The sequence below is a fragment of the Hetaerina americana genome, unplaced genomic scaffold (assembly GCF_022747635.1).
Source record: "Hetaerina americana unplaced genomic scaffold, ioHetAmer1.1.p SCAF_7, whole genome shotgun sequence".
Taxonomy (NCBI): domain Eukaryota; kingdom Metazoa; phylum Arthropoda; class Insecta; order Odonata; family Calopterygidae; genus Hetaerina; species Hetaerina americana.
Window position 1 is genome coordinate 70,744,948 of NW_027287316.1, and position 21,489 is coordinate 70,766,436.

Here is a 21,489-nt window from a genome sequence, read left to right on the forward strand (position 1 = left end):
TTCGCTGCCACATCAAAGGCGGCAGCATTATGTTCCAGTCGAAGTGCTGCAATTAGCCACTGGAGCAAGAGTAATTGTTCTAAGCTTCGGGCTGCCCGGGGGCCACTCCCATGTGACCTGTGCGCCTGTCCGACCTCACTTTCGCCCAGCGTTTGCCGTCAAGCCGCAAATCTATCTCGCTGACATTTGGAGGTCGATCGCTCGACAGGCAAGTCCCATGGACTATAACAGCACAATCGCTTGGCTTTAAAACTGATTTCAGTTACGATGAGTTGATTTTGAAAATCTGTCTTTTAAATAGGCATGCGCTGCAAATGCTAAACGATAAACACAGAACGTTTAAAAATACTTGCGCGCGTTAGTGAGCTCTGAGGACACGAATTTTGTCGACTCTACATTAATTAATTAATTCAGCATTAACAATACTTGGATTTGGAAACTGATGTTAATTTCTTCCAAAACTGAAAATAAAGCACAAAGTTTTCAATTAAACAGACAGATGATACCTACGAAATAATCAGTTTTGTGCCATATTACTTTAATACTCTTCTGTATTTTCTCATCATAAAAATTTCAATTAAAGTTTGCTTCTACTTGTTTACTCTACATACTTTCGCCGCTCTATTTTTTCGTATATTAAGCACTTGATCCACTCACTGGGAGACAATGGCCTCTTTGGTAGCGCATACTTGTGGATATAACGTGAGGTTAACCGTGGATAATATAGTATGTATAGTTGTAGAAAACGTTAACTCTTGAAAAATATATAATTGAATGAATGATAATGAATTTTAATATTTGACGGAAAAACTTGATTAACACTTCTACTAGACTAATTAAATTCATCGAACTGAAAATAAACTTAAATCTTCTGCCCATTCAAGTCTCTTTATTAAGGAAAATACCCGTCGTTTATAAAGGGAACGATAGGAATAGATTTCATGACTATGCAATGTTTTAGAGACAAAGTTTGATACTTGCTTCCCTAAAAAAAATCCATTGAACAGGCAAACACTTGAATGTTATTAATAGGGCTTATACCCAGTAAAGTTATAGGTCAGAGAAAATATAGTAAACGAATGAGACGTAACGGAGGATAATCTATTAGTCTTATAACTGTCATTTAGTGTTAGAATTCCGATTAGAAAGTCAGCTACAGGTGGCATCATTGTAATTATGCCTACGTTTAAAAATCACCAATGTGAATTTATAAACGTAGATGAAAAATTTGACACAATTTCTCCTCCAAAAACCTTTCCATTTCCAGATACAACGTAGGTTGATAATCGCACTCCGCTGCCGCAAAGATACTGTAATTGAAAAAAACCGAGTGAAGTACAGTATATGTGCATTGATATTTGATGGTAATATGGATAGTATAACAGATTTCATTGACATCAAAAAATGCAGTTGACTCAGTTTCCTTGAGTAAGGCCCTCGCTTATTACGAGAAGTCAAAATTATAACACGATGAGCAAGAAATTGTAAGCGATAATGAACGATCAGATTAATTTTCATCAAATTGAAGGGATGAGCCATGCACTTAAATAAACAAAAACTGAACGACTACCCCGGTAGGTTATTTAATAAAAATATCCTGAGTAATATTATTTGTGATTGTTTTTATACCAGAAAGAGAATGCACATAAATAATGTTTATAAGTGTAGAGATTAGTATTTTCACATTTTTAATCATTCCCGTTCTCTAGTCAAGGATGCTTTCGTTTTTCGTCATTCTCTCTTACATTCAATATCCCTCTGAACAACAAACCACCCTCATTCTTCCAATGAAAAGGAGAAAAAAAATAATTAACACGGTCTTTAACCACGCCCAGAAAGTTATCAACTGTAAAAAGGCACCAGCCATGAACGCAGGGGAAAACTGGGAAGGGGGGGGGGGAGACGTGTAAAAGTTGTCGATGGAAAAATTTGCCGGGGGAAAGGCGAGACTGAGCAGAAGGAGCGAGTGGAAGACGGATGGTGACGGGGTGGGTCGAGGGACGGGGGAAACCGTGAGAAGTCGGAGATGGGGTGGGATGGGAAGGGTTGGAGCGCCGGTATGAATGCATATTGATGGAGGAGACGCAGGGAGGTGGAGGGTTGGCACTCGGCCGGGAAGATGGATTGCCGCGGGAGAAAGGACGCTGGCGTACGGTGGAGGGAGCGAAGCCGAGGGTAGAAGGAAGTCGTGAAGGAAGGGAGTCGATTTAACGTTTGAAGAAGGCACATCTACATCTGAATTAGATCGAATCTCGCCCCCTTGGGTGACTCATTACTGTGTGACAGGGGTGATGGGTCGCATTCAATAATGTAATTGCAGGGAGTCATGAAATTAACAGTGTTTTCAATATTTAATAGAGCACCTTTCCATTCCGCTCTGTTTCCCTCTGACTTGCCAACACCCATAATTCGCATCATCCAAACGTTCCTCGAAAAAGCGATTCATTCCATCATTCCATTAAAAATATCAAGATTTCCATCCATTCCAACGCCTTCCAGCTCCCAAGGTCACCTGGGGTTTCCCAGGGAATTTTACTTTCTTTAATTCCACGTAATTATTCTCTATCGACATCTCAATTCCCGTAATTATACGAATTTGTTCATAATCGCAGGCTACACCACCGCGACGGATCGCAAGCATGGCCTCCCGTTTTCCCTGATGCGAAGGGCAAACTGAGAACACTTGGGCGAACAATCAGATAATTTTTGCCTGAACCCCACCAAATCTTCCCGAGTTTTCCAATCACATAAATTGAGAGAATTTGGAACAGAAGGTCATTGAGGAACCTCTTGATAATGACGCAGAAGTGTTGAAACCGCTTGAGTTATATTCAAATTTCGAGGCATTTTTTTTAGTTTATCGCGGCATCCTCCTCTAGTTTGGTTGGATGATTCGATTCTTTTTAAAAAGATATTTTCCATGAAAGACAGATTGAGCCAAAGCTTTTGAACCTTCTAGAAAATATTTCTCATTTTACGAAAAATTAATACACTCATTTTTCTATTTCCAGTTCTGAATAGGTGTATAGATTATTTTAAAATGGAAAATAAAGCATCACGTAAATAAAAGATGCAATCCTTTAGATTTAATTTTTAGTATTAGTATACACATTTGATAGTTACGGTCTCAAATTCAATTTTTTTTTAATTTCTCAAAAATCATAATTTCTTTTTTTGTTGTCCGAGGCGTAACTTTATGAAATTTGCATAACATATTGGAATGAAATAATTTACTTTGTAATTCCACACTTTGGAATTAAGAAGCAAATTATTTCATTTCAATATCATAATTTCATTTTAACATCACTAAAGAAAAAAACGCTACCATTGCACTTTTGCTTTCTAAATAGTCTAAATTGATTCTATTGCGCTTTATGGTGTTACGTAAAGTTGAATGGGTATAATTTTCCATGAAACACTCTTGTTTTGTAGGTTCAAAATCAATGCTAAAAACATCAGCTACAAAATATATCTTTCTTTCGAACCCCACAATGATTCAAAATTATTTCCGAGTTCTGGCTTCGTCATGGACCATCATGTTCCTGTAGAAAATTTAATCAGAAACGCAAGCCTCCAGACATGTTACAAATGAACAGGCAACTGCTATCAGCAAAGCAAGGACTAAATCTTCAAAAAGGTCCAGTCACAAGATGATCCAAAAGTCTGACGTAAAGTGAGGTAGAGGGAGTAATAAGATGAAGGGACGAAGGAAAGAGTTATGACAGGAGGGAACGATGGAAATGGCCAACTTGGGGACGCAGCGGAAACTGGAGCGAAAGTTTCCATGTTCTCGCTCCATAAGGAAAGTTTATCCGGGCTCGACCAGTTTGAACGCTTCATCCGCGATGTGGCTTAAATCATTTTGGACGGTACGAGAACATCGAACATCAATCGCACGGTCCTTTAGATTATCCCATTTCCTGTTCAATACTACAATCTGCACGAAAATACTTACAGCACCACATGACGTAAAAAACCAAGATGAACTCAGAATCAAGAAAAGAACACATAGCGTAGCATTGTAATGTCAGATGACACGAAAATGAAGCTGTATATTTGCTGAAACTGTTTGAATGCTTAACTCCTTGGTATTTCTCATATATGCTAAGTGATATAAATCCAAAATATTTATCGTGAATGTGTCCCGCTCAAAGCGTACGATTTAAGACTTCTACTACATTTCCGACCGATGTGAGCTTACGACGAGACTATCGACACGTGAACTAATTAAGTTAAGTGTGTACATAAAATGTAAGTTAATATGAATTCCAGCAAATCAATATGAAAACTATTTATCTTCAAACACAAACTATTTTCAACATTACTAGCTTTGACGATAACCCCAAAAGTGCCTTTTCTTCCGTTTCATCTCTATGATATCAATTTGAATTTGAGATTTCATGTTGGACTAATAAAGCTGCACTGTTTAAGAAAGAATTTAAGGAGAAATATATTATTGAAATCAAGAACTTCTATAAAAGCTGTTGATTTTTTCTCATTCCGTCATTTTTTTCCGATGTCTTGGAAACTCCATAGGCATGTCATTGAATATAACTGAAATTTCACGCCATCGTGCTAAATAGGCATTAATGATGTGACAGGTTCAACTCCGTTTGCCGACATCCGCCACAGCTGGCCAAACTTTGTCGATTAACAACGAAATACATGGAAATAGTATCCAGGAGCTGTTTCAGCGCACAAGGAGAATAGAGATAGCGAGCGTGTTAGTTACCCTAAGTTATTGTTGGGTCTCGGCAAGAAAGTTTGAGACGGGTTAAAGAAGATTGGGAAGAGATAGTTGGGAAAGGATTGCCTTTGGGGTTCTCCATGGGCTAAAACTTAACGGAAACAAGGGGAGGAGAGAAGGGAAGCGTTTGCATTCAAAATGAAAGCGCCTTGCTGCCGTCTTGGTATTCGCTGATCCGTGCCTCTGTCGAGCACGTCACGTGGAATAAAGGAAGGATTTTAGCCGAGACGATAAGGATTGGGAAGAAAGTTGATACGGCTATTCCTAAGTGGCTATTTTTCAAGTAAGAATGGTTTTCTCGACCATTTTCTCCGTCCATTTCCACAGCATGTACCAAATAAAAAAATTATGTAATATCGAAATGTCTCATGGCTTTTACATGTATTTATGTCCAGGTAAAATGGATTCACGTGACGTCACTCCTGAAGGGGTAACCACGGTCGTTATCGGTCCGTAGACCTTGTAGGTTAGAAACTTATGTCCCACTGGTCTCGAAGGGTCCATGTGGTGTTCAAAAGAGGGAAACATTAATCAAATATAGTAATTGCAATCTCTTTATAAACCAATTTAGACCGTTATCGCCAATTACGATAGACACCTAATTCAATTTGTTGCAATCTGTAAAGACTCCAGCAAAGTTATACTGTGTAGACAGTCTTTGAGTGTGCGCCCTCAATTGACCAGCGACTGCGCACAACTCTGGTTCTTCCATTCGGAAAAACTTTTAAAATATATGATAATCTCAATTCGTGACGATTGACAATAGCCAAAAATAAATACAAAAACTCGTAACATAAATTTGATGGTTTTGAGGCTCTACTTTGTGAAAATTCATGACCACTGAATAAATAAACTTGGTATTTTTTCACCCACATTTTTGAAAAAATAACCAAGTTTATTTATTTGCCATAGTTTTAGCATAGGTTTTTAAACCTATGATAAAACTATGGTAACTGACCACTGAATAACCTTAAAAAGTTATTATGTGAATTAATCGTAATCATGTAAGATTTCTCTCTCATTCGTAGTAGTAGTTTTGAGGGGAGGCGACCGACAGCTAAGGTCATTTGCGCCATAGGGGATGGACAGGATAGGATGAAGGGTGGAGAGAAACCCGGCGTCAGCATTAGCCTACTCTTTACGAAAGGCGCCAAGGGGTCCGCAGTTTAACGTCCCATCCGACAGCCGGCGTACTCACTCAAGGTGCCCTCCACAAAGCACCGCAAGTAGAGATCGAGATACCCCTGAAATATATTCAACACCGCCGGGATTTGAACCCGCGCCCTCAGGGTGGGAAGCCAGTACGTTAGCCCCCGCACCATCTCGATCCCCTCTCTCTCATTCGTATCTCATTATTTTTTCACACATTTTTGTGTGAAAATATACCAAGTTTAATTATTTAGTGAACTCGTACTTTCTTTATTAACTACCATTATCCTAAATATAAACTAGGCCAAACTAAAACAAATGGCTACGACAATTGTACATTATGTATACTAGGATAATATTGATACATCTAACGGTTAAAAAATAGTCAAGATTTTTCTTTTAACTCCATAAATACTGTCATAACTATTTCAACATGCAATATATGTTAACGAATGTGAAAATTATACATATTCTAGGCTTAAATATATATAGCAGATGTTACCTGTCTAGACACATGGCAAAGGAACAATACCCGAAACTAGAGAATCCCTTCGTCAGCGCCACACCATCTCCCTACACTGTATGACTCACTTCACTGAATATGCGGGTAAAGTATATTCGGAGTATACGGACATGTACTTCACGGAATATAAGTGTACAAATCTCGTACACTTAAGTGAGTGACTATTCTTCTCTCTAGTGAGTGACTAGTTCCTCTCGGGACCACCGGATGAATTTTCTAACTTCATTGTATGCTTCATAGAAAGCAATATATGACTCAGCTCGTCGACAAACGCACGGAAAGTGCGCGCTATCTTTGCTTGATAGTTCATAGATAGGCCAAGTGAACATAATGAGAAAATAATGAGGTCAAAAATCGAGTAAAGGTGAAATTCTCCAAGATATTAGGAAAAAGATACCCTGAGGGAAAACACAAAGGGAGAAATCAAAATCAATCGAGTTAAAAACACGTGAAAAATAAAAATGTTCTAGAGTCTATATAATCTCTCATTCACTGACATTGATTACCTCTATCTAATCTATCTTTTGATTGTATGCTTACATTAATGAATTGCAGCGAGCAATTAACGCAATAAGCACCCTCCTCAGTACACGCATTGGCAACCGGAAAATGTGGGTTCAATTTAAAATAGCACTTTATTAATTTCCTAATATTTCCTATATCCATCAATAGCACTTTTACACTTGCAATTCAATTTAACTCCTGTGGAACTAAATTTATGTGAAGTAAAATCAAAATTCTATCTCACTTGTGGATTTTTAAAGCCAGATCAGAATGGTGCAGATCTTTGATTATTCCAGCGATAACTATACCTAAAATTATATGTTTGGGACCCTATGGAGTTGATTAATAACCAAGTATTTTAATGCTCATTTCATAGTAATTAATAATAGTATTGACTGAAGCATTTATAGCTTATAGAGATTACATAGAAATGGTTTCATTGAACAGCTAAAAATTAATCACATAGTTTCGCATTAACAAGCAACTCGCAGTCCCAATTAAGAAAACCTGAAAACGTGACTACACAACCGGGGACCACAAAATGGTGCAATTCAGCCCCAACTGTGCGCATGCTTTATTCCAATTGCGAGTATAGCTTATATTCATCATAAATTTGCGCTCATAAATATTACGTTTGGCTCATGGATGAAATTAACAAAATATGGATATACATTAAAAATTTCGTTATTAACTGAGCGGTAACTAATAAGTGCTTTTCTATCAAATACTCAATGCGAAATGTATGTTATTAGGTCATCAGTACACAATTCAAAATTAATCTCACAGTTATAGAGTTTTGAGACACACGTGGATACAGTTCGTCATTCATTATTTTTCTCTGTTGAATTAAAATTTTAAATGTTTTTAATTACCAGATCATTCTTATTTTGCTAAACCCATCATAACTGTTTTTTTAATTTTCGAATTACACGCCGGACTGATTTTACTGGTTTGGTAGACTGCTTCCCACGGCCGTTGCTTGTGTGCTCATCCAGGCTCCGAGCGCGAACGAACACCGTGACTTTGATTTAATGACTTAAATTAAGGCGTGATTAAGGCACGACATAGCGTCATCCATCAATGCACCATTGGAAATATTAATGAGCAGATTTGGATGAATGACAAAACCCCCTTAAGGTAGTAGTATAGTATACCCATTGCCTAAATTCCCGAAATGGCCAATTTCTAGAGAAAAACCTTTTATAACAATCTCAATTATTTTTCCAGGATGTTTTTAAGTATGGCATATTCGATCGGTGGTAAAATTTGATCATAAGATTGATTTTAATTTCTGCGGTAATTTTGCACCGTGACTCCGTCATCGTTTGATTTGTTAGCGAAATCGATCCCGATCACATTTAATTCATTTTGACCAGGAAATTGACCCGAAATCGAACCGAAGGAGTGGCGGCTTTTCCCCGGTAGAGTGGGGTTCAGTACACCGTGCGGCCGAGAGTCGTTGACCATGTGGGCACATTTTCCAAAAATTAACGATAAAAATTGGGAGGCGGGGGGGGGGGGGGGACGGAGGGAGAAAGCGAAACTCTGGGAAGGCGAGGTGATTTTCCATCACCGCCGAGGCGGGAGAAAAACAGATTGAGGGCCGCTGGGTTCATCAATCATTTGAAACTAACTCGGCGAGCCCGTGCGTGCATTCCTCTGGAGAGGGATCTCGCTCTCCCCCACTCCGAACTACCCATTCTCTCCCTCCTCGTCGGAAAGCGCGATGGACCTCTATCGCCCGACAACCCTCTACTACCTTCCTAATGACGTCATAAACTCACTCCACCCACATCCCCCCCTCCCCAAAACCCTCCACTTTTGCGCTTTTTACGCAAAAAAATACCTCCGTCCTATCCCTCTCGTTCCCATTCCTCATTCTCCCATTTTTCTCCCTCCTCCGACCTCCATCCCTCACTCCCTCTCTCTCTCTCTCAGCCTCGTTCGATCCCCTCACTTTTATTTTTAAGTCCATCCCACCCCTAAACTTCGCTTATTTGTATGTATGTTTTTTTCCGATGACGGACTCTTGCGCATCCCGGTGAAGTCATTCATATGCCACGACAAATCGATAGGCTTCGAGTAAGAGATTAGCTAAAGATTTACGGTGTTCCTCGATGTCACACGGTAACGGAACCTAGGAGAAATGGCCGCCGAAGGCCCACATTTGTGTCAAATTTCAATAATTCTGATCCCTCGTAGGGTAAATGGCATGCAAACCGAAATGACAAAAACCACCCCGAGGATAGATTCAACCGTGCTCTCCGATACTGTAAAAATAAGATAAATTAGCGATGAGCGAGGTATTATACGGCAATTTTTTTTAACTACAGAACAGGGAATGCTCGACAATTTGATGAGACTTTATAGCCCTCAAAAGGAAGGAATATCGGTTTTTCTCAATCATAGAAATAAAACGATGCCAGCTAAAGTTTCTGCGACTCTTTTGAGCGAAAGACCTATTGAGGCTGCTAGTGGTTTCTTTATTCTGGAATCAGGCTATCAAACAAATCCAGTAATTATTAGGTATGTGAAGCCGAAAAAAATATTTCTCAGCTCAAAGGTAGGTGATGCGTAATTTGTATTATAGAATGATTAGTATTTATCTTTTTATTTGAGTAAACTTTAGTTACACTTGCAGTTCTGATAGCCCGATTTTAGTTAAATAATTCAATTCAAAAGCTTTCATTTTATGTAAGGACTTTTTAAAACCTAATAATACCATCCTCATTCCATTTAATAATTTACAGCTCGAATTGCCGCACTATTCTGTTAAGGTTGCATCAAAACATATATCACTAGATCTGATTCTATGTGCATGCCTCTGATTAGCTCAGTTTTACAAATACTTTTTTATTGATCCAAAAAATTGGCATTTTTGCCTTTTAGAATCTAATAACAATTTCAAAACTTGGTCCATTCTCACGCCTGAATACGAACTATTTTTTAATTGGTTAATAAAATCAAATTAAGCCAATGGTTATCAAGTCAATCTGTAAATTTTGACAACTTGTGGAATTAAGTTTTTTTTTATTAAATATTTTAATTTTTAGAAACAATATTAATCGAATTTCTCAATTCGATTATCATATTCCTCTAAGTTTACCCCCGCCTCGTTTCCCATCTCCAGATCTGTCTAAGTTTATTATTTTCTTTGTAATTCCAATTTTACATCTGCCTGCGTTAGTATTGGCAAGGTATACATGTAATTGCACACAGATGAGTGAGTTCCTCCTTTGTAAGAAATGGAATATGCATTACCATTCATTTTTCGTACTTCCGCCAGTTGAACGTTGTCTCATGGAAGGCTTTAAGTATAATTTCAAATAAGAAAAGGCGACAGTATGCGGGTAGAAACAAAATTTCAGGACCCGCGTGCTGGAATTTGTTTCTATCTTTGTCTCGCCAAGTGCAAGATTGTGATTTCGATGCGTGGATCCTGAATTGCATCGAATCGACCTCACGTTTTTTGCTCAAAAGTATCTCATTTATTTGTAAATGGCAAATACGACAAAATATATTTCTGTGGTGCTGGAGGAGAATGATGAAGATGAAATGGACAGACCATGTGAGGAACGAGGAAGCATATAGACGAGCAGAAGAGGACCATATGGAGAACTCAACGGCAAAAGAGAAAGAAGATGATGACGCCTTATTTCTGTGCAGCCTGAAGCACAAATTACTGCTTTATTGAAGGATGAACTTACTGCGAAATTCCAAAGAGTATTTGACCTACGCTACGTTCTAACGATAACTGTCCATGATGCAATGCATTTTGGGTTGGAGAAACGCTGCTGAACTTGAAATCAGAAAATTTCAATGAACAGAAAATGTCAAAACATATCCCGAAACTGGGATGGTTTTTTATGAAATACGCGTAAAATAGTATTTAAACCCAAGCGAAAACTTTTAAATTTAAGTATTTCACCGCTACTCTTGCATTTATTCTGAAATTTAAACATGATACTATTTCCGCTAAAAATATTTTTATGTTCAAATACATTTTTTGTACCATTTTTTTTAATCTCAGCTTCTCAAATAAAATTGCATAGGTAGTTTCCGTTGTTTCTTAAAAGTCTTATTCATGAAGAAGGGAATCAAGAAATTACACAGGATAACAAAGGTGTGAAATTAGTTTATATTCTCCGCCGAAGAGGTCTTCAACAGAGAAAACGATAAAAAAATATACCAGTGTGATCCATTAAATTCCAAGAAGTCAGGTCATGACTGAAGCCGACCGAACGCTTTTTGTTTCATTCAATGTCGCAGAAAGCTTATTGAAGAACAGAAGGCTATTGACGTCTCTCTTTTCACTCATCTATTTATCACTCTCGCTTTATTCCCCCATCCCCACTTCTCCCTCCTTTTCCCCGCATTTCCCCTCCACCATTCAAACTTCTCTTTGCACCCTCCTCTTCATTCCCACTGTCAAAATGAAAAAGGAAGTTGACATCCACGTCAAAGTTGTCATTTGTCTAGTCACCGCATCTCTTTCGTTCACTTCTTCTGCATGGAGAAGCTAATGCTTACCACTCCAATGTCCGTCGCTTTTCCACTTTCCTCCGTAAGTTTTTTTTTCCCTTCCCTTCCGTTTGGACCACGCACGCAGAAACGAGATAAAGGTGGAAAGGGTGAAGTAGGGATTGATTGGCTGGTTGGTTGATTCAAAAAATCGGAAGACATCCTTCTTTCGTGAGAGGAAGACGTTAATTTATGACCGACCGGTTCCCCCGAGAGTTCGACGGATGATTTCCGAAGTTTGCGATGCATTGTCGAGGGGTGTGGGGGGAAATTGCTTACCGATCTCCGGAAGGACGGCAGACTGTTATTCGCCACTCCTTTAACTGACAAAAAAAAGATATCATAATGAAATTTAACATCTGCATTCAACTTGTCGTTTTCCAGAATGTATTATTTCACTCCATCGCCCACGACTTCACTTAATCACGGAATTTTGTATTCGAAACCCAGACTATTTATTTCTAAGGTGACACGTAACTTGTGATTTATTACTACGAGGCCAATGAAAAATAATATTGCTCAATGATTATTGAAGTTTGAGTACCACACCTAAGGACCACAAGTCTTTTTTTCATCAATGATGGGTGAATTCCTTGAAGGAAATGGGAAACAAAGGGGGAGATGAGAAACCATGAACTACTTTATCATAAAATTCATGAATTTTAAAGCGTAAAAATCGTTCATCTTGACCGGGATTCGAACCCGGAGCCCTCGATGTCCGGTCGAGTTTTTTAGCCATTTCAGTTACCGGGGTGTCCTCTTACACTCCGAAATGTTTTGAGTTCGCAGCATTTCCCGCAGTTCTTTGAACTTTTACCTTAACCTACACCCAGCGAAAGATGAAGAATCGTCCACAGTTTGCTTCTCAATCCAAAGGAACGAGTATACACCTGGAGTGCTCTATAATAAGCTCATAATTAGGAATCGTGTTTCACTCATATATGTCACTCTTTCCACTCCGCGGCCTTCAACTCAAAAAACAATACGTATTGCCTCGTGGGAAGGGCACGCTTAACAGTGCCTAACTACCAGGAGATAATAAAAATGGTAAGGCAATTACGTAAACCCATCCGTGGACTTAAACCCTAATTTGATGGAAGGTTTTGCACGCCCTGATGACCCCCAGGCCTATGATGTCGGGAGCAAAGATATTTGCTTCTGGTAGGGTCACCCATGACAGATAGGTCAAAGGATTGGAACTAGACGAAAGGTAGTCTACGCCGCGACTGTTCCTCATTGATGCGACTGCAAAGGCATCTGACCCCATTCGAGGGATAGAGCCACATTAAAAACACCATTGAGGAAGGCAATAAAGGAACATTTCAATTACTACTCCCAAGATATACTCGTATAGGTAGTATAAAAAGAGAAAATGCATCCTGAAAAATACAGGACTCAGTCCACTGCATCAGGTGCTTTGCCTGGCAGTGATAAGCCTAGGGAACATGTTACTTTAATATGGTAAATTCCATAATCAAAAAACATAAGTTGGGCGAAACTCAGGCGGATGCAAAGGCGTCTGGCCCCAGTAGGGTGGCCATTTGAGGGATAGCGTCACCTTAAAAATACTATTGAGGAACCCACCACCAGAAAACTAACTCAATTAAATATCCAAGAAACAGTTATGGACAGAGATCTGATTGTGATATCTGGCAACTACGGAACTCGGCCACTGGCCCGTGAATCATGTCAGGGAACGGGAGAGACAAAGCTTCTGCAATCGTCAGTTACGAAACCCTTGCAAAGCCGAATCGACAGAATCAGCACAAGAGGGAACAGAAGAGGAGCGATTCCTTTAGAATAGGGACTAAGAATGTCAGGATGATGTTAACGAGAGATAAATAAGAAAATATAAAGCTGGACTAAGCAAGGTGAGAAGGATAGAGGGGATTACTCGAGCAATTGTTATAGAGTAATATACAGGGGAGGGGAAGAGAGGCAGTGAGGAGTGGTAATAACATTGAGCAAATAGATAGGAAGAAGCGTGGTAAACATAGAACTGGCGAAGGATAGAATATTATTATTATAAATAAAAGCCGAATCCACGAACTTGGTCATATGCTCCTGCATGCCACCAAGTAATCATAGAGAAGAAGACGTTGACAGGGTATATAATCAATTAGAGGAAATAATTGCGAGTGTACCGAGAAGGAAATATTTAATAGTGATGGGGGATTGGGGAGCAATAGATTTTTGCAGGAGACAGGTTTAAACATAATGATCACTTCATTCAAACATTAAAATACGCACAAATGGGAAAAAGATATACATGGAAAATGTCTGGGGATTAAAAACGATTTCAGTTTGGCGATATTATGGTTAGATACAGATTAAGGAACAGCGTGATTAATTTGCACTGTTTTTTGGGACTGGATGCGTATCGTATTGGCATCATAATTTCGTGCTAATGAAGTGTATTTCAGATTGAAGTTGATAGAACATAGAAGTCGCTTTTGAAAATGGAATACAAAAACATCAACCGTGATGAAAAGAGAGGAGTATCAGGAAGCAGTAGAAAATGTTATACGTTAGAACAGGGAGATGGGTGCGGTAGTATAACTATGGGAAGATATAAATAAGGAACATTGGAAGCAGTAAACGTAACCATAGGAACACTAAATAGCAAAAGGACAAGGAAACTATATATTACATACGACATACATGTATATGATGGGTTAAATGGAAGAAGGGACCATTTGGTCTCAATTTCGCCCAAATAAAGACCTCTATCTATCTATATGGAGGAAAGGCGAGAGAAGGAAATGGAAGAATGTAAAAACAGAATTAGTTCGATAATAGCGGAAACATTTAAATAATAAACTGAGACGGGAAAATAATACGGCAAAAGAAGCGCCATGAAAGACGCCAAGCGAGTGGTTTATAACGAAACAGTAAAATCGGTGAAAATGCAATGGAATATGAAAGCACTGTCAAGAAGATAGAAGGGGCAACCTGCTTTAAGAAATCAAAGGTAAATCAGGAAAAGTATTAATAGAACCGGTAAAGATTCAAAAGAGGCGAGATGAAAGAATATAGCGCCTTTATAATGAAGATGTTACAGCAAGCTAAAACAGAGAAAGAGAATATGACGTAGATGGGGACACCTTAGATCCAAACATACTTGATGGAAAGGCATTAGGGGAATTGAAATCAAATAAGGTCGTGGGTGCATATAACATTCCCGTGGAAATACTCGAGTGTTTAGGAAAAAGTGGAAAGAAGAGTTTTTAGGCGCATTGGTAGAATTTATGAGGAAGGAATTTGGATGGAAAATTTCGACAGATCAGAGTTTGCTCCCGTCCCAAAATGGGAAAGGCATAATTTCGCACGCAGCTAAGGTGGAACTCAAGATCATCGATGAGTGAATAGAGAAGTGGAAAAATGATTATTTTTTAATTTTGAAAAAACAGTTAAAATTGAAGACTTAGAGGATGCCTAGTTTTGTTTCAGCAAGTCGAGAGAGGCAGGCATGATGCCATAGCAGTAATGAGTTAACAAATAGAGAATAAAATCGGGATGTACTCGTACATAAATGTCGATTTCGTAGATTTTGAAAAAGCGTTTGATAGAGTGAACTTGGTATAATTAATAACATATTACAGGAAAGAGGAGTATATTGGAGAGATAGTAGACTTATACACAACCTGTACATATCTCAGACTGTTCGAGTGGGGGATGGAGAATGTGGATGGGGAACGTTAGGATGAGAAGTAAGACAAAGGTGTCCATTATCACTTACACTGTTCAACAACGCATATGAGAAGGAAATGGTTAAAGAAGCATAGAGAACACTGGACTAGGAAGAGAAGACGGTGAAGAATTCATAAAATCAGGTTTGCGGATGATCAAGCTTTAGTTTGTCAGTCATTCAAGGCATTGCAACTACTGGTGAGCGCATTGGAAAGTCAGTACGATTGGTATGGGATGACAATGTTAGCAAAACAAATATTTTGATTTTCGATGAAGAGAAAGGCTATGTTAAGTATAAAAAAATGAGCTCAAACACTTGAGCAGGTGAAAGAGAATACTTATCTCGGAAGTGTTGTGAATCAAATTGGTTAAAGTAGTGCATATGAGGAAGAATTGCGTAATGCAAAGAAGCTTTCAAAAGGGGGAATTGATGACAGGCACGTTGGGCATGGAAATGACTCGTCAAAACTTTGATATGGAGCGTGATTTTACACTGCGCGGAAACATGGCCATTAAAGTAAGATGCAAGGTGCATGTTTGGAGGATTTTGAAATGAGGGTGCAGAGATGAATGGCAAAGATGGAATGGACAGAAAATAAAACAAACTAGGAAGTGCTAGATGTGATGGGAAGGAAAGGGGAATGTTTAGAGAAATCCAAAGGAGGCAGGAAAGATGGGGACAAAGCATTTGAACCTGCAATGGGACATTGAAGGCTGTTATAGAGGGGGGCGCTCAGCAAGCGAAGGAAGGTTAAGGAGAGAATAATAATGTTGGATGGAATGAGGGGAAAAGGAAGAATTCGGAATTGATGAAGTATTAGTGGTAAAATCTGATGACAGGAGAGGCAAAGACATATTTTTCAGGAGAGGCAAATTAATGCATCACTGTTTAATGTACATCCATCCAAAATCTACCTTAAAAGTTTATATTAAGAATATTCATAGTAATAATTTATATAAAATAGTTTTTGAAGGTTCGTCTTGGTTAGATATATAATGTTACGTAATCTGCCATTCGCTATCATGATACTGCTATCAACACAAGGTGGGATATTTCTAACTGAAGACAAATTATAATGCGAAAGTTTCACAGTGTATAAATAATTCATCTTGAGCAGCGTTCGAAACCTAGCCCTCGGCCAGCTAAGCTACCGAGGCTGGGTAGCTTAATAGCTGAAGCACTCGGCTGGATAACGAGCGAACGGTATTCGAAATCCGCTCTTGGAGAATGATTTTTGCCTGTGAAATTCTCGATATTTTGCGCACATCAGCGGGTGTCTTCGCTAAAGTAAGTTTTTCTGGGATTTTCTGCAATTCTTTGGACGCATTGCTACTGATATATTCTCTCTCCTTCTCCTACAGCATCGAGACACGCAAGAGACACTGGCCGTGCTAGACCGCCTGGACTTGGACACTGAGCGGCCCAGCGATGAGGAGATGGCCCGAAAGTTTGGGTTCGAGGAGGCGTACTATTCGGGGAGCCTCTCATGGTGGCAAAGGATCAAGCCCAAGATATGGTCACTCTTTGACGAGCCGTACTCCTCCAACGCTGCTAAGGTGAGCCGACGACTTGTAAATTTTAAGAACAGATTCGCGAATAAATCTATTAATACCATATAATGACCTTAAAATACAGCACGCTAGTCCTTCATGAAGTGTATTACTTTGCTTTCATTATTTGTGTACACCAAACTTTTATTTGCACATGAAACCAAATGATTCGTTTGAGAACCCTATCTGAGATGTGATAGCACAGGTCCGACAAATTAACGACAATATGATGTTGTAAGTGCTATGAATTCCATTAAAGCATAGCTTAAAAATATAAAATTATTTTGATTACTATATAAATCGTGTATTCTAGCATCCTTAGAACTGTAAATTAAACGATAATAGGCTGGGAAAAAACTCATCTCTGAAATCAATTGATGACCGAGGTGTCATTATGCTTCATGATTATATTCTCGTTTTTCTTCCGACCTTAGGATGACAGGAAAGGTAGGTCGTGACAGCCCGGAAAACAGAAAGCAGTAATACGCTCAGAAAAAAAAAGAATTCTGGTAACACCTCTCACTCCTTTTGACTACAAGCGAGGTTTGAAAAAGTTTAATCTTCCGCCCAAAGATGGAACCCTGCGTTGCAATTCTCTTTTGCGGGCGTCAGCACGGGAAGGCCATAAATAAAAACAGTGGACTCACCTAGCTTGATGGTTCATGAGAAATGCATTCTGCCAGTAGCCATGAAATGTCGAATCGGGAAATGACCTGGAGAGTCACAGGAATCCAGGACCGCATCAAAAAAGCACTCCCGACGCAGTCATCCGCCCAAGTGAAATGCCGTTGGACGTGTAAGCACCGTGGAATGTTGGTTATGCTACCTCGTTCGAATGCGCGCACTTGGTCGTATTCTACCGTCGAGACCCTGAAATATAACCCGTGACAATTTCAATGGTAACTTTGCTTTAGCTAAAAAAAAAGGGTGGAAGAAGAATCAGAATATACCTCTTGATACTGAGTTTACCTCTGACTAGCTGTGATTTGAATGATAATTTTAGCTCATATAAAAAGGGTACAAATTTTTCAAAAGTTGGGCTTGTCCACCAAATGTTTCTTTAGCAAAGGTTCTTGAGGCCACATGAGTACACGCGCACACACACACACTTGGACGGCACAACAGAACATACACATAGCATAGAAAACACATAAAAGGACACTCACATTTAAGATAGTTTGAGCTTTCGGCCTTCTTCAGGTCAAACTAGAAGGTTACTAGCGGAATGAATGCGAGGGTTGCGGCGGGGGGTAGCGCTGAGCGTGCTGGGAAGGGAGGGGGGGAGGAAAACGTTAAGGCTCTGGCGGTGACGGTTCAAACTGCGGAATTCGAACGATCGTAGTGCTAGTATACGTGGATTCGCGAGTTCTCACCTCTATATTGGGTTATGGGTTAAATGGAAGAAGTGACCATTTGGTCTCAATTTCGCCCAAATAAAGACCACTATCTATCTATCTATATTGGTGGCTGAATTGGGGAGACATTCTAGGATGGTTAGGGAGAAACACTAATCGAAGGAAAGACTGTGGGAATTTGCGTGTGAAGGGACAGGAAGAGAAGAGAGGGAGGCAGAATTACCAAAATATCTGTCATTGTTGATGAGGATGGACAAGGGGGTAATGCATTCGCCTTTGTAGAAAGATGAACATTAATTGCATGACAGGAGATAGATTACGTTTACGGAGAGGCAATTAGCCTGCGCGAGGGGAGGCGAGGTGGGAAGGCAATGAGGGGAGGCAATGTGAAGAGAAGAGTGGATCTGATGAGTGGACATATTTTACAACGGTGGCGGTTGAAAGTCAGGGAAAGATGAAGAAATTTCTCAAGGGGGCATACCAAAAGGTTGGTGGATCTCAGGATGTTTCTGAGATTGGTGAGCCGTCTATATGCGAGAGAGAGGCATTGGGGTAGTAGAGACGAGGTTGCGTCACTGTCTTTTAAAATAGGAAATAGCTAGCTCTCTGAGAAAGGTTTCGAGCCTGTGAGATCCTAGGAAATAGGTAGTGCAAAGGCTGAGTCCTGCGTCAGATATGGGGTTGTTTTTCTATATTTTATAAGGTTGGGTGGAATGGCGGATTTTATTTTGTAGGAAATGTTCTGAGTTACCGCGTTTGTGAAGTTTAATGTGGAAATAGTGGAGGCATTTCTGTCGAAATTATTCAAATTAAATGCCTTTCAAAACTTTTGGAAGCATGACATGAAGTATGATTGAGACTACTAATCCTAATTTGACGCAAGCTGATGAGTCTTTCTTAAGCTCGAATATTGGGAGAGAACAGGAAGAAGACGGTAAACATTTTTTTAAATTCAAATACTTAAAATAATTAAATAAAATTGTTAGCATACGTGTAAGACATTTGATAGATTCGTTCGTGTGAGTTTCTCAGACTTACGAGTAAATACTTCAAGAGACTACGAAGAGTTACAGTCAAACTCAGCTGTCAAATAGAAAATAAAAAATCGCTATTTCAAATTTTCCAGGAGGCAGATAATAGCATGAATGTAGCAAGAAAAAATCCACAACTGTCACCTAGCATTCAACTGTAAAATGGAATAAGTTAAAAGAACACATTCAACAGATTCAGGCGAGATGAAGTGGAAGTTCGTCATCATGATAAAAACAAATTTGCACTTTTCCACTGATTTGTTTGTCCCATAAAAGAATACAGTTCGTAAATTTACAAGAGTTAACTCGAGGCAACTTTAGCAGGCGTACACTGATATAACGCTTTCAAAATACCTGTTAGCAAAAATTTCGACTGATACACTTACGAATTTTTTTTTTCCTGTCCGTCCTTATCACTCATATAACCTCAATTGTATCCTAATAATCATTGGCCGATAATCGCAAACAAAATCAATGAGCAAATGTTCGTTATTATTCTTGCCGGAAATGTTAACCGAGAGAGAAATATGGAAGATGTGTTCGTATATGCAGAGGTAAAATTAAGCTACCAACACGACACAACATTAACCATGAAGTACTGAGGGATCGGGACGTACGGGTGGCTAACGTACTGGCTTCCCACGCTGAGGGTGGGAAGCCTGGGTTGGAATCCCGTCGGCGACAAATATTTTTCAGTGGTATCCCGATCCCTACTTGAGGTGCTTTGTGGAGGGCACTTTGAGTTAGTACGCCGTCCGTCGGATGGGACGTTAAGCTGAGGACCCCTTAGCGCCTTTCGTTAAGAGTAGGCTAATGCCGACGCCGGGTTTCTCCCTGCCCTTCATCCTTTCCTGTCTATTCCTAATGGCACAAATGACCTCAGCTGTCGGTCGCCTCTCCTAAAAAATAATGCTACTCCATAAAGTACTGGGCCTGGATTGGAGTGGAATTTTTTCGTGAAATAACAAAAATATTATAATTTAACATATTCATAGTCCTATGAAGCAACTGCTGCAATATTACAGCTTAAAAACTTAAATTTTAATTTAAACTTATGTGGCCATTATCTATGAAATAACTGTATTTTTCTTTTAAATTCCAATTTAGGATTTCGAGCACACGCACTACTTTATAATGAGTCTAATTAAAGGTTCTATGTTATCACTATAGCTTCTAGATCAGGTTTTTTTATATAAATGCGTAATAATTATAATAGTTTATTCGATGTTTGCGTTACGTGCAGTTGAAGACTGATAACTATTCTGTATCACCATCAATATTTTATTAAGATGAATAACAAGTAAAGCGATCCCTCCAGTGAAGTGATCTCCTAAAGACATCGTTTGCAAGCGTCATAAATTATGAGATTGGTATCTAAGAAGGTGTTTAAAGGGTGCGTTCGGGCAACGGTTGTATCTGCCCCATCCCTTAGATCGGGAAATGATCTCTACCAAAGTGATACCCACTCCAGTAGTTAGGATGATTAAATTTCAGTTTTGTGCTGAGGAGTTCGCACTATCTGAATCAGATATCAATATACGTAGTATTCCATGAGAGCACATAAAGTTATGTCTTTATCACTGAAAGCATAAATCCCAATCACCATGATACATAACTGCAGTTAACGCATTTTCAGGTATAATTAAACTGAGACTGGTAAAGGTCATAGAAGAATTATTTATCTCGTGAATCCAAAGCTGCATGTTGAAATATCAGTTTCTAAAGAAAAACCCATGCCACTGTTACGGGAGGAGAATCACGACTATTGGGAATAATGCTCGGCAGTGTAATGCAATGCAGTCTCCATCTAGACAACTGATTTTGTTATCTTCAAAACCATATCCGTTCATGTATGCTAACCCATATTGCCACATTCATGACAAAATATTTTTACATTTAATGCGATGAATGTATCGTAAAAACGTTACTTAGCGTACATAATTTTCCCCGCTTCCTTTACCAAAAATGGCAACGTCACAATACTTTTTTTTACTTGGACTAAACATAAATTCATAGAGCAAACTTCTATGATCTAAATTCCCCTGACATTGCGTAGAAGTTCTTAGAGAGCTCAATATTTGAACTCTTTGGGTACAGGCGAGCAAATATTAATTTCTCACTTCCTCCTAATTATTCTAGATCATCGGTGTCGTCTCAGTTTTCTTCATCTGTGTGTCCATCCTCTCCTTCTGCCTCAAGACGCACCCAGACATGCGAGTTCCTGTCATAAAAAACTTCACCGTGTCTATGTTTCCACAGTCCTCGCACAGGGGATCTTCCGGCAACTCCTCGTACGGTGAGTAGCATCAAAGCCATCTCAATTTCACGGGGATCCATAAATATAACGACTATTGTGAATGAAAAACGTGTCAAATCGGAAACGTTTTAATATTTGATGACGCTACGCTACCCCGATGC

The 21,489-nt window shown here is 39.2% G+C and overlaps 1 protein-coding gene across 1 annotated transcript in view; it reads left to right on the forward strand.

Moving 5' to 3' along the window:
* The window catches only part of Shaw (Shaker cognate w), a 52,173-nt gene that overhangs the window by 24,012 nt on the left and 6,672 nt on the right, over positions 1–21,489 (forward strand). Inside the window, exons 3-4 of the mRNA XM_071595751.1 lie at positions 16,497–16,691; positions 21,211–21,367. Of these exons, the coding sequence (XP_071451852.1) occupies positions 16,497–16,691; positions 21,211–21,367 (352 nt within the window). The remainder of the gene's footprint in view (positions 1–16,496; positions 16,692–21,210; positions 21,368–21,489) is intronic.